At 43.8% G+C, this 13,852-nt stretch overlaps 2 protein-coding genes across 3 annotated transcripts in view; both read left to right on the top strand.

Moving 5' to 3' along the window:
- The window catches only part of prdm4 (PR domain containing 4), a 10,024-nt gene extending 7,617 nt beyond the window's left edge, over nt 1-2,407 (top strand). The window contains exons 11-12 of the mRNA XM_060038995.1: nt 1,115-1,283; nt 1,695-2,407. Coding sequence (XP_059894978.1) covers nt 1,115-1,283; nt 1,695-2,160 — 635 coding nt within the window. The 3' untranslated portion in view covers nt 2,161-2,407. The remainder of the gene's footprint in view (nt 1-1,114; nt 1,284-1,694) is intronic.
- A 208-nt stretch (nt 2,408-2,615) lies between these two features.
- tmem209 (transmembrane protein 209) lies at nt 2,616-13,258 on the top strand. Of its 2 annotated transcripts, none has more exons than XM_060039017.1 (15): nt 2,616-2,732; nt 3,038-3,197; nt 3,300-3,358; nt 3,451-3,582; nt 4,617-4,873; nt 5,842-6,055; nt 7,597-7,772; nt 8,133-8,204; nt 8,665-8,761; nt 9,198-9,323; nt 9,681-9,778; nt 9,953-10,067; nt 10,972-11,069; nt 11,702-11,775; nt 12,293-13,255. In XM_060039017.1, the coding sequence occupies exons 2-15, from the start codon at nt 3,058-3,060 to the stop codon at nt 12,345-12,347; spliced, it is 1,713 nt and encodes a 570-aa protein (XP_059895000.1). In that variant the 5' UTR covers nt 2,616-2,732; nt 3,038-3,057; the 3' UTR covers nt 12,348-13,255. The 2 variants fall into 2 exon arrangements, with proteins under 2 accessions (XP_059895000.1, XP_059895001.1); XM_060039018.1 differs by having other exon boundaries at nt 2,723-2,948; nt 12,293-13,258.
- Nucleotides 13,259-13,852: the final 594 nt, after the last annotated feature.

Here is a 13,852-nt window from a genome sequence, read left to right as displayed (position 1 = left end):
GAAATGCATGTACGTCATTATCTCACTTTAGTATGGTTAAACATGACTATCAATCATTATAACAACGTTTATAGGTCATAAAAGTCGAAAAAGCATAATAGGTCCCCTTTAAAAGGGGACATGTTACACCACCAGGTGTGAGTGTGATTAGCCGTTAACAAGCCTTTTGGGAAATCTGCCTCATCTGACACCACAAGTGAGCGTGTCCACCTGGATGTCTGCTGGATGGATCAGTCTACCAGCCGACCCGGTGGACTGTAGCCAACGTTGCTCATCTATCCCTCGTTCATCTAGGTGGACACGCCCACTTGTGATGTCAGAAGAGGCTGATTTTCAAAACGGCTTTCAACAGCTGATCACACTGTCACCTGGTGGTATGATATTGGACCTTTTAAACTGAGGGAATACTTTATTCAACCGGGGACGGAGTTTCTGGTGTTCCAGCCGCAAAGGGTGAACAGAACCATCCAACCGTTTGATTTGCACTGTACAGTAGATGCTTGGCCTCATTTAAGGTATTTAGTTGAATTAGATGAAACCTTTGATCCTCATTCAAAAAATTCATGATAAGCACCAAATCTTGTAAAATTCGGACCGCTGCCATCATTGTTTTAGGATTTTCGTTCTGCTTTGATCCGATTTTGGAATAATTACGCCAATGTAGGGCAGCTCGATTCTGGAAAAAATCATAATCACGATTATTTTGGTCAATATTGAAATCACAATTATTCAAACGATTATTTTTGAGTTTGAAAACATGTTGTATTTATTCAGCATGTCTCTCCCAAAAAAAACATTGTAACAGAAATTTGAAATTCGCCTTAAAAAAATACACAAAATGGTCAAAAAGAAAATGTTCCAATCCAAAATAATGTACGGATATGTATCCAGCTGTTCTGCCCTTTCTGAAAAAATGTATCATGTTAATTTTGTGATCGTTTGTCGCTGAAATCGAAATCGCGATCAAAATTTGATTAATCGGCCAGCCCTGTGCCGATGGCACAACACTTTTTGCGGAAACACCAATGATTTATCCTCAACACGCGTATGAAGTGGTCACACTGTATACTTAATAATGGAATTATTATAGTTTATCCATCTTCTGGTCTTCCAGGTCAGAAGAACTACCGGTGCACGGTGTGTGAGAAGTCCTTCACCCAGAAGTCCCACGTGGAGTCCCACATGCTCATCCACCAGGCCGGCGAGAAGCTCAAGTGCGGCCTGTGTGACCGCGCCTTCATCAGGAAGCACGACCTGCGCACACACATGTTCTACCACACCAAGTACGTTCCCTACGGCACATATACAGTCGATGCTCATATTGACTCTATATACTCATATTTACAGGGAGATAATGATAATAAATCATTTAAGGACTTCTCTTACTTACATCAATCTTGTTTCTAAGTGTTGGTTACAAAGTGCTGTTAGAAAACAATATATATAAGTTGAAAATGTTTTAAAGGAATGCTATTTTGTATGTATGTATATTTGTGGATATTGTGTCAAATTCACTTCTTATGGATATGGTTATGGTTTTCCATAACCGGAGTCATCTCTAATATCTGGAATGTTCTCCATCTCTTCTTTACCTTTTTATTATTCTGCATTTCCACTCATCTTGACTTCATCCTAACACAATGTTAATCTTTATCCGGTTAATGTTTAATTCATGTTCACCGTTTAAATGACAGCGAGCGTCACATCCAGTGCCCCAAGTGCGACAAGCACTTCCTGAAGACCAACCACCTGAAGAAGCACATGAACTCCCACGAGGGTCGCCGGGACTTTGTCTGCGAGAAGTGCCACAAGGCCTTCCTCACCAAGTACCACCTCACGCGGCACCTCAAGATCTGCAAGGGGCCCAAGGTGGAGAGAGCTTCGAGGAAAGGACGGGGGGAGGAAGAGGACGAGGAGGAGGAGGATGAAGAGGACGAGGAGGAGGAGGAAGGAGAAGAAGAGGAGGAGGAGGAGGAGGAGGGGGAGGGGGAGGGAGAGGAGATGGAAGAGGAAGACGAGAGGGGGGATGGTAGGGAAAGAAGGAGGACGAGTAGAAGGGGGGGAGGAGGAGGAGGAAGAAGATCCGAGAGACTTATCGATCCAGCCCAAAATGAAGACTGTGACTATGGTTCGGAAAAGCCCCTGTCGCCCCCACATTGACGACACTGTGCCTCATTGAACCGTTGTTTATTTATTGACTTTTGTACGGTACTCATTGTTTGTGGGATGTTATTTTTTAGTTTTTTGCGAAATTTGGGAGACTTGTAACTGCTGTTAGAATATGTTCTCAGAAGTTGTCGTCAGTTATTATCTTTCTTCAAATAAGCTATTATTTGTTGTTATTTTTTAGGGGGCTATAATTTACTCATGAGTAAATGCCTGAATCAATAAATCCTTTGACGAATTTAACTTGAGATATTGTTGTTTTAGTCCAGTGGAAGGAATTCATTTAATACTGAATAAACCTAAAATATGTCGATTTTTTTTTATCTACAAACGTTTTAAAGACGTTTTGGAATTAATGTATTTTGTTTTACTTTTATGTGTGTATCAATATACCATATAAAGCTCATATGTACACTGTATCATGGTATGAGTTTATAAATGAATTCAAACTGGTGCACAAGAGACCGGTTACGGGAACCGGATGTACATCGGTGCTGTCAAACTTATTCTTCCGGGTGGAATACAAACTATGCAGCGCCGCTGTTGTTTTTATCTATTTGAACGTGGTACGACTCTTTACCATTTAAAACGTAGGCTTTTGTATTTAATTTGGGAAAACTAGTATCGTACCGTGAATAAATGTTGATGCAATTCTGAACAAGACGTTCGCTTAAGAAGTTTTCTCTGCCTTGTGTGTCACATTCAGTGTTCGCTGTTAGCTCCCAAACGTTAGCATACACAGCGAGCTTTCCATTTTTAAAAAGACGTGCAATACATGTGCGGTGTGTTAAACCTTAATCCCGATCGATTCCAGTTGTAGCACCCACGTATAAGCGACCCATGTGCTAATTATTCCTTCCATTCCTTCAAGACAGCAGAGTGTGAGCTGCCATGTTTACCCCGCCGCGGGAAGGCGCGTGCAGCATGATCGACAAGGCGATGCGGATGCGTCGGGAAGAGCAGGAGCGCCAGGTGGTTCTGGCCTGGGCCGTTCTCAACGTGTCCCTGGCCGGCATGATCTACACCGAAATGTAACCCCACTTCTCTAAGTCACGTAGTTTAGCATCGGAGATCATTACACTGTTGCTGTGTTATGTACTGCAAGTCCAAATGTCTTTCCCCCTCTCTTTCAGGTCTGGACAGCTGCTCAGCCGGTATTACGACATCACCTACTGGCCCATTTGGTACATTGGTGAGAACCCTTATTTGAAAGCCGTTCTTTATATGAACGTTAATCATTCAGATTGGGCTAATGGTGAGATTATACCTTGTTCTCTTTTGCAGAGCTGGCCCTGGCATCTCTCTTCAGCCTCAATGGTCTGTTCGACTTCTGGAAGTACTTCAAGTACACCATGGTGCCGTCCACCATTGATGTCAGCCCCCAGCAACACCGCCTTCTGGGGTTAAGCAACTCTGGTATGATCCCTTCTCTACCACTATGGATGAATTTGACATCAGCCAACACTATTATATTCTACGGTACTGGATGACATGCATAGCGTCTCCACTATGTATGCAAAACGGAAATCAATAAGGAAGAATGTAACCACTTCTATGGGTTAAAAATGGCTTTTTAAATATATGCCTATGCTTCACATTCAGTCTATTCCGGGGAAGAGTAATTGTCTAAATGCTTATATTAACCTACGTTCAGCGCAAGCTTCTTTCAATGAGTTGACTTCACATACGGGGCTGACTTTGACACAGTCCACATGTTTACATGCACAGCGTAGACTGCGTACGGTTGTTATCCAGTAGGATTGAACAAGCGTGTTTACCACCGTAACCAGGTCCCAATCCATTACAGAGGAACATACCCGGCTTCGGTCCACCTCCATAAAAGTCACAATCACCCAGGTTTCCTTAATTTACATTTAGAGCAATTAGCAGACACTTTGATCAAAAGCGACTCACAACCATTCATACACATATTGACCCACCGACGGCGGAGTCAGCCATGCACGGTGACAGCCAGCTCGTCAGGAGCAATTAGGGTTAGGTGCCTTGCTCAGGGACACCTCGGCACTCAGCTAGGAGGCGCTGGGGATCGAAAGCTACGAGAGCCCCTGTCGCCTCCACATTGATGACACTGCCTCCATTGAACTGTTGTTTATTTATTGACTTTTGTACGGTAGTCATTGTTCGTGTGTTTTTTTTTGCCAAAATTCAGAGACTTTGGGAGAGGTTTAACTGCTGATACAAGTTCTCAAAAGTTGCTTTCTTCAAATAAGCTATTCTTTGTTGTTCTTTTTTGGGGGGCTATAATTTACTCATGAGGGAATGCCTGAATCAATAAGTCATTTTACAAATTTAACATGAGATATTATTGTTTTGGTAGTCCGGGGAATTTATCTTTTGGGTTGGGACTTGTAACCTTTGGGTGACGAGTCAACCTGCTCCACCTCCTGAGCCACGCCGACTTCACCCCCGAACACCTCGTCCCCTTCCAGGCATCACGGCCTCCCCGAAACAGAAGCAGGAGAAGAAGGCGGCCCCGGCACCCGCCCAGTCGTACGCGCTGCAGGGCCAGAGCGTGCTGAGCTTCAGCCCGTCCCACTCGTCCACCACCACCAGCCCCAAGTTCTCCCCCAGCTGCGTGACGGGGTACACCCCCAACCCGCTGAGCGTCGCCTCCAGTCCGGGCACAAGCCCCGGCGGCACGGGGCCGTTCAGCCTCCCCGCTTCGCCGGCCCAGCCATACGGAAAGGTAGGAGGGGTCCCCCCCCCCCATGCCGATGTGTTGCTGTGTGTTGCACCGTGTTTATACCAGGGGGCCGGATGCTGTAGCTGCTGGGGTGTGTTTGACTCCCAGGCCAGGTCCACCCCTTCATCTGAGGCACTCTGCTCACCTCGCCACTAGTTGTGACTACACACAGTTTCAACACGAGTCCTTTAAAGTCATGGGTCTGTTTCCGCTGTATTTATGCTTTGGGTTAAATGATGATGTTTTGTTTAAATGATTGCAAGTGTTTGCTTACTTATTGTTAGTACATGTCATCAGTGTATTTGCAGAGGATTTATCATTTGAGCCCTAATCTTAAAGGCACCCAGTGCAACTTTATGTAAACATTCAATGAAAAATAAACATTCAATTTCTAGTCTTTTTTACACATAGTAAGTTTCAATAACTCCATACCATTACATATCGACATTCAAGGAGCAAAGATGAGACGTCGTTGTGTGGTGAGAACTGATAGAAAATCGTAGACCACAACAATCGCCGGTGGGGAGAAGCCATTTTTCCATTGACTGGAAGCCTGCTTTATTTATTGTAGGTTAAAAAAAAATAAAGAAAATGGCGGCATTGTTGTTGTTATCGATTTTCTATCAGTTCTCACCACACAACGACGTCTCATCTTTGCTGCTTGAATGTCGGTATGTAATGGTATGGAGTTATTGAAACTTACTACGTGTAAAAAAGACTAGAAATTGAATGTTTATTTTTAAGCCTCGAAAGTTGCACTGGGTGCCTTTAACATTTAATCCAGTGGCAGAGAACGATAGTTCATCAGTATTGGCCCATTATGATTTTATCTCCCTTTATTGAATGCTTGGATCTTGTACGCCGCGGTAGCATCAAACGGCTCCATAAAGCCATCATACCAGTCACCCAGGTATCGATCCTGAACCCTTCCTCTGGTCCGTCGTCCCCCCGATGGCGTGCCCCCTCCCCAGATGCTGAGCTACAGCTCCTCTCCCGGCTCCAGCCCGTACCCCAGTAGCATCGGGCCGGCCGAGGGCTCCAGCCTGCGCGCCCGCTACCGCAGCCCCCCCTCTGTGTTCAGCTCCCCGGGGGGGAAGGGCGGCGCGGAGGACTGCATGGAGGACCAGAAGAGCCTGGAGCTCTTCCTGCGCTCAGAGGAGGAGAAGAGCCACCGCAGCCAGCTAGGTGACGCGCTCGCGGGCTAATGTCGGGGCAGAGTGGGCGTCGGTTGTTGTTCAGTCCTGTTACGTATTTTTAAGCACATAAGCTGCCCCCCACATAGCCACTAGGAAGCAGGATCGAACACACAAGCTGCATTACCCTCACATAGCCACTAGGAAGCAGGATCGAACACACAAGCTGCATTACCCTCACATAGCCACTAGGAAGCAGGATCGAACACACAAGCTGCATTACCCTCACATAGCCACTAGGAAGCAGGATCGAAACACACAAGCTGCATTACCCTCACATAGCCACTAGGAAGCAGGATCGAACACACAAGCTGCATTACCCTCACATAGCCACTAGGAAGCAGGATCGAACACACAAGCTGCATTACCCTCACATAGCCACTAGGAAGCAGGATCGAACACGATCGAATAAGCTGCAAAAACGACTCCAGCCACAGATGGCAGCACCTTTAGACAGGTGAGGAGTGCGGGGCCATTACTTCACACCGGCCACGCCCACTTCACATAGGCCACGCCCACTTGACCCGAAAGACAGCACGAAGTTCAGATTGAGAGAGACAGAATCAATAGGTAGCCCCACCGAGAGGACTGGGCCTAAGCCCGGGAATCAAAGTAGTGCACGATATTATTCTCAATACGCGTTAGATACAATTCCCTCCCTTTTGCTTCATAGTTACCATACCGAAATAGGCCTACTTTAACAAATAAAGTGAGTTAAAAGCGACCAAGGATTGGACCACTTTCTTCAGAAAAAACGCAACAGTCCCTCCAGAAAAATGTGGCGTTTTCTTTATGATTGTTGCAGCCAAAAATCCTTGATTATGCGGCACGTTTTCTTAAAAAATTTGATGATGTATGCGCCATGTTTATGCAATTTTTCGATGACGTTCACGTTGCGTAATTACCTCACTTCACAACGTTACCATGGCAACAGGGGGAAATGGCTGCTTTTGTGTGAAGTAAACGCAAAATTGTTCATCTTTCTACAAAGATATATGTCACTTTTTTTTAAACGAGGGGATTATGAAATCATGCAAGCCCCGCATAATTTGCGCGGAAATCGGCAATTTATGCGGTAAAAGTGCGGCATATTTGGAAAAAATGCAGGCCCAGCATGAATATGCAGACTGGCTGACTGGCTTTTCTGGAGGGACAGGTTGTTGTGGTGGATTTGTGGTCGCCCTTTTACAGTAGTGTTTAAATTAGGGAAAGAGAGTGTTCTCTTTTCTCTAGAGAAAAGACTATTGTTAACTGTTAACTTATTTAGTTTACTATTGTTAACTCAATTACTATTGTTATATTTCACCACAGATTATTTTTTTTGATTTTATTTTTATGCATTTATTTCCCACATTCCTTGGGCAAGCTGAATATTTTTAAATAAATGTGACTTGTCCTCTTTAGATGAGCAAGTAATGACAAACAATACAACGAGGGTTCTTTCTTATTTCTGTGTCAGGAACATAACCTGTGGGAGGGTGGGGCGAAGTCGTGTATATTTACTTTCTTTTGCCGTCCTTTTGCGACCTGAAGGGAGTCCGGAGGCCGTTTCCCCTGCCCACAGCCCCACCTTCTGGAACTACAACCGCACGGTGGGCGACTACGCCCAGAGCCTGAGGAAGTTCCAGTACCAGCCGGCCATCCGCTCCCAGGTGCCGTCGGCCCACAAGGATGACACGGACCTGGGCTCCAAGCAGGCTGCCGAGGAGGTCAGAGGAGAACGCGCTTGGTTCACATTGTCCTTTGTTCAATTACATTAAGAAGGGCGGTGGAAGGCTTCTGTAGGGGTATCTTCAATGTGACTTTAATTATTGAATACCGAGTGATACTTGTCTCAACAACCATTAACTGTTACCACCTCTGTCAGTGAGTGTTAATTTATTGATTTAGTAAATTCCTCCTGTAGGCTCTTTGACACCAGAATGTATTTTTGGTTTAATCTAGTCTGGATTAAGTATTAAATGGAGGTTTGTGTGTTTTGTATAGGTCGTCAAACAAACGACCTATACAAATAATTCTATCATCTCAGTTATCTCCTTCTAACATTTGCCTTGGCTTTGTCTGGTCAGGTGTGGGCCAGAATCACCACCAGTCGACCCGTAGTGGACCGCATCGACAGCTGGACCGCCAGGCTGAGGAACGTGAGTGTCACAACCGCAGTAGCACCACTCTTGATTTGGATCCAAACCAGTTCAGCTGCTTTGTTGTGCTGCTGGGACCCAGAGTCTTGACCACCTCCAGGATGATTAAAAAAAGTTAAAAGGCAGCTTCAAAATGTCTCAGACTTTCCTTAAAAAGTATAAGGAGCAGGGATTTTTAGGTACACAAATGATTACAATTTACACTTTAATCACACTTTATTGTATGGCTTGATTTTAAGGAAAAAAAACATACAATCTATTATATTGTTTTCTATCAGTTAATTATAATTCACTTAATTAGACCTTGTGTATTTACATAATTATACATAATGTATTTACTTATATAATTAAATAAGTAGGGAATTACCGAATCCCCTACATATAAATGTAGGGGATTAGTTAATACATATCTGAGTGGCCCTGAATTTCTCGTCTTTTCATTTTCCTTCTCCGTTTCCAGTGGATCAATGACACCATCCTGGCCCCACTGGTGAAGGAGACGGACTCCATCAACGGCCAGCTCCGGAGGATCGGCTGCCCTGAACTCCAGATAGGAGGTACCCACTTTCTCAATAACTAGGGTGGTTGGTTAGGCTCGCTAATGTGTAAAGTTGTGCCCTTTTAGATCTCCAAAGTACATCAACTTTAACTTTGGAAACAAATTCCTACCGATTTATGCAATGTTTCTATTCAAGCATTGTAACTTTTGCTGACAAATGGTAATTGTGTTCTGATATGTTCTCAAGGGTTGGCCTTTGCCTGTTGCCTATATTAATTTTGAAAACAGAAAGAGGTACAACAGTAGATATGTGAACACAGTGATCCAGAACATAAAGTGCCCTAACAGAAATATAAGTAAAAATGTCATCAGGTAAAATCTGTTCCATATCCATTTTTGACATGCAAGCGTTTTTGGACATCACGTCACATAGCCAGACACATCATGCCCACTCTTTCTGCTCCCTGGGTGTGCTTCCCGCTGTCCTCCACCAGAGGCCAGTATAAGCAGCCTGAAACAGGCGGCCGTGGTCAAAGCCTCGGTCATCCCCACACTGAACGCCATCGTCCAGTACTTGGACATCTCCCCCAATCAGGAGTACCTGGTGGAGAGGATCAAGGGTGAGCACATAAAGGCATGGCTGTACAAAATGTGTCTGAGTGTGAATAAATGGGGCATGGTAGTGTAGTGGTCTAACGTGTTTTTCTGTGTTTGAACCGCTATGTCTGACTAGGTGTCCTTGCACAATGTGCCTAACCCCTACCTGCTCATTAGTCGGCGGTTTAGTTATTATAAGAAATGTGAATAGAATGCGAACGGTGAAAGCTGAATATCACACAACACTTTAAATAAAGAACCTGGAATTCATTAATTTGAGTGTTTTCCAGTGTTTGTTGTCGGTGGGATTCCTTCTCAGCTGTTGGGTGTCTTATGTTGATGCTGGTGATCTGAATGGCGCTTGGTTTCCTCCACACCAGAGCTGGCACACAGCGGCTGCATGAGCTCCTACCGCTGGAACGGAGGCGGCAATCTCAAGAGCCGCAAGTGGGACACCGACCTTCCCACCGACTGTGCTGTAAGACACACACACAACCACACACAACCACACACAACCACACAACCACACACCTACACACTCACTCACTCAATTCTACCAACACATCAAAACAGAGTGGATGTCGATGTCTTTAGGTCTGGGTGCTGCTGTTAAATTGATGGCTTGGGTGTTTATTTCCCCTCCCCCTCCCAGATTCTCACCCATGTGTTGTGCACGTACCTGGACTCCCGGTTACCCCCTCACCCTAAATACCCAGACGGGAAAACCTTCACCTCGCAGCACTTCAGCCACACTCCGGACAAACCCGGTGAGTGTGTCGGGCCACGCACCTCCCCTTCCAGTCCACTGCCCTGGGGTCATAGTCCACTGGATCCCCGGAGTTCAAGGCAGCCTTCACTGGAGCAATCCAGTTTGAGTCGGTTTTGAGAACACAATTACTTTTGGACACTAGACGGGGCACCTATGTGCTAGGGCTGGGTATTGCCAGGTACCGCACAATTCAATCCCATTCGATTCTTTAGGTCTTGATTCGATTCGATATTGATCCAATTGCTTCGATATCGATTCAATAATCGATTCAAAGATGACAAAAATACCTAAATATGATTTTAGAATGAACCATTTAAAATGAATTAACCATTTCATTGTGCTTTAACTAGCAAAAAGGGAATGCACCATTGTATTGTTCCTGAGCTGTTGCAGCATAAAAGTAATCATAACATGGACAAATGTAAAAGGGCATGTACATTTAGGCATACTCGCTTCTAGATTACAATTGGTGTATGCTTGGTGTATTGGTGTATGCTTGCCAACTGTGTTAACAACTACATATATTCAAGATCTACTCTGTCCATGCTTTCAAAGAATGCCGTCGAGCCACGCAACGGGCCCATCTGCCGCTCCAGTGGAGTATGATGGCGCTCCATTAGCTTTCCTATTGGACATTGTCATCAGTGCCGTGGACACGGGCCGTTACAGCTTTAGATGGAAGGCCATTTGGCTGGGTTCACCGAAAAGGCTGACACAGCTCTATCACAGGAAGAATCTATTAAATATAGTGTTTTTACAGATGGAGACAATGAAACCAGTGCCTCGGTCTACAAACAGTCTCTGACAGTTCTATACCTTTCTGTGTACATTGCAAGGCTTTACGGTAGCATTATTTCCCTGCCTGTCTGAGTGATGGTTTCTTTCGTCCCGGTCCGACCTAGACGTGACCAACGAGAACCTGTTCTGCATCCACCAGAGCAGCGCCAACCCTCCCCACCACCAGCTCATCTACCAGGGCCACGTGTACAGCCTGCCCAAGGTGAACGCTCCCTCCTTACAATGCACTGCTTGCAGATTTACCATGGCCCTTTTTTAAATCCTCCTTTTTAAACAGTACCGTAAAATGCATCGATTTCTTTGAATGTGGGAATCAAACCGCTAACCTTTGCAGTAGGGCTGCTCGATTATGGAGAAATCATAATCACCATTATTTTTGACAATATTGAAATCACGGTTATTTTTGAGTTTGAAATCATGATGTATTTATTCAGCATGTCTCTCCAAAAGATAATAGTAACTGAGAACTTCGAAGTGTCTCCTTAAAGAAATACCCAAAATGGTCAAAAAGAAAATGTTCAAATCTAAAATAATGTACAGATATGTATCCAGCTGTTCTTTCGTTTTGAGATCGTTTCACACTGAAATCAAGACGGAAATTAGATTAATCGCACTAATTTGCCATGTTCCTTCTCAAGGTTCTTACACTTGTATTCAATTTTTCTTGCTGTTAAAAGCTTAATGGGGGCTTCAGAGACCTTCTCTATGATTAAGGGCTGCACAGAAATACAATTTACTCAATTGAGATGGAGGTATAAACGGCATGTCAGATCTTGCTGTTGTGATGATTATGAAGTGAGTGAAAATATCTGTCTCCATTTTTTACGGCAACAGGGCAGGAACAACCTGTTCCACACGGTCCTCATGTTCCTCTTCGTCATCAAGACGAAGGAGTCAGGGATGCTGGGGTGAGTTCTCTAGTTCTATCTAGGGCTGAACGATTTGGGGAAATAATCGAATTGCGATTATTTTGACCAATATTGCGATTGCCTTATGTTGTGTATTATTCACTAAAAAAATAAATAAATCATTCTTTAGTATGACCAACACAACATCGGAAGCAGTCAACATAAAAACTGCTCTTTCCTTTAGGCCAGGCCAATGTGTTGAGATTAATTTATATTATAAACTTTTTTATTTAACTATTGAATTGTAAACTAAAAATAAATGAACGGTAACAAATCACTTTTTTTTCTCTTTTTTTTTTTTTTATCGAAGCTTTTGCGATCTGCATACCACGTTCTATTTCATCGAGATTTCGATTTGTATTCAATTAATCGTTCAGCCCTAGTTCTATCCTGTCCGTCACTCACTGGACGGTATTCACGTAACTTGGAACTAGAATGAGAAAATAACTCCCAACGAAACAGGATCAGACTTAAAGTTTGTACCTGTGAAACTGATTTGAATCGTTTTTCTTGGCAGGAGAGTGAATCTCGGCCTATCGGGGGTAAACATCCTGTGGATATTTGAGGATTGACGCCCTCCTCAGCGGGTTTTTCTCTGAAGAATATCAGACTTAAGGACTCTGGGATTTGAGGGGGGAAACGTCACCATTTTAAGGACACTCGAAGTCTCTCTCTCCAACTCCCGGATCCCTGGTGGAAGAGAATGGAGGCTCTTCCGACTAGAAAGGGACTGATGTGTTTCACAGTAAAACAAACTACAGTAACAATGTCCTTAGCGGTGGAAGACGGCACCGCACCACTGACTCGCGGTTAGAACTCTGAGAAAAGGCTTTTGAAATGATCATGATGCACATTTATGTGTACTGTTGATCCAGCATAGCAAAGTTTTGTTTGTGCAACCGGTTTTCTAAGTATTTTCACGAATTTACCAAAGTGGGATTACCGGTAATGTAAATAATGAACTACTTTGTAATTTGGTAGCTGGACAACATCACGGGTTATCCCCCTTGAATGTAAATATGTGTGCAGTCGAAACATTTTTCTTTTTTTTAAAGATTGCGCTTCCTTTTTTAAAGCTTACTCCAGCTGGCAGGATTTGTTGGTGTCTATAACCGATACTACAACTATCTTCGTCCAGGGGTGTGGTTACGTATGGCAACACAGCTGGTGTCCCCCCTCACAGCTCTGTAGGCATGGAGGTGCATCTGCACAAATGCTTATTCTGCATGTCTTTCGCTGTATTGCAGGTAATATCGCACCAAAAGAGGAATAACTTGATAATTTGTCGGGGGGGGGGGCAAGCAAGCGTCTACGTCAAAGACATTAGGGTCTCAGATATATTTCCGTTGCATCCCTTGGCTGACTCCTATTTGGGTACCTCGGTAAACATTTTACCAAGCAGCTGTCACTGTTTGCATAAAATTTGAATTTCATATGCTTTTGTTTGTTTACCATAATGTCATTTTATAGTGTGCAATAAAATCTAAAAAAATATGAGTCTTAACGGTTTCCTTCCTACCTGTTGTGTCTGTTGGCAACCACATGGGAGCGCTGAAGTACTTTTCAGACTGAATAACCTTTTTATTCTGGGACCATTCATCTTTAGGGATTATTGTTGACCGGATGAAGGTCACCCTAGCACACGTATGTGAATATATATGTGGTGAATGCAGTTTCATACTGTGAGATGGACGAGAACGCCTAGTTAGGAAAAAGGCTGAATTTCTCAGCCTTTAGATGTATAGAATATCCTTTGTATACTCATGTCAAGTGTTATCGGTGCCTAACATCGCACCAGAGTTGGAAAGAGCATTATAAGGCATCGTTATATTGTAGTGTTTTGTTTGTAGTTATACATCATTAAATGCATTTCATTTACCACCCACTGACTTTGTAATTCACCAATTGATGTAGTCAAATATCTCACTATGAATGTTAAACAATATAATACTTAAATATAACGACAACACACTTCTCTATATGTTATTTAAATTGTATTCTCTTTATGAATGTTCATGCGTGGACAGTTGTGACGTACGTTGAACTACAAAGACCACGATGCATTGCGGCGTATCTT

Source organism: Gadus macrocephalus, chromosome 19 (assembly GCF_031168955.1).
Source record: "Gadus macrocephalus chromosome 19, ASM3116895v1".
Classification (NCBI taxonomy): domain Eukaryota; kingdom Metazoa; phylum Chordata; class Actinopteri; order Gadiformes; family Gadidae; genus Gadus; species Gadus macrocephalus.
Note: the sequence above shows the minus strand (reverse complement) of the source record. Positions and strands in the feature narration are given on the sequence as shown.

Excerpts from the sequence above, each read along its gene's own strand:
- tmem209 (XM_060039018.1), top strand. The coding sequence starts at position 3,058 with ATGTTTACCCCGCCGCGGGAAGGCGCGTGCAGCATGATCGACAAGGCG. Across the intron at positions 3,359-3,450 it reads CTGGCCCATTTGGTACATTG|AGCTGGCCCTGGCATCTCTC; the intron begins GTGAGAACCCTT and ends TCTCTTTTGCAG. Across the intron at positions 4,874-5,841 it reads CGGCCCAGCCATACGGAAAG|ATGCTGAGCTACAGCTCCTC; the intron begins GTAGGAGGGGTC and ends CCCCCTCCCCAG.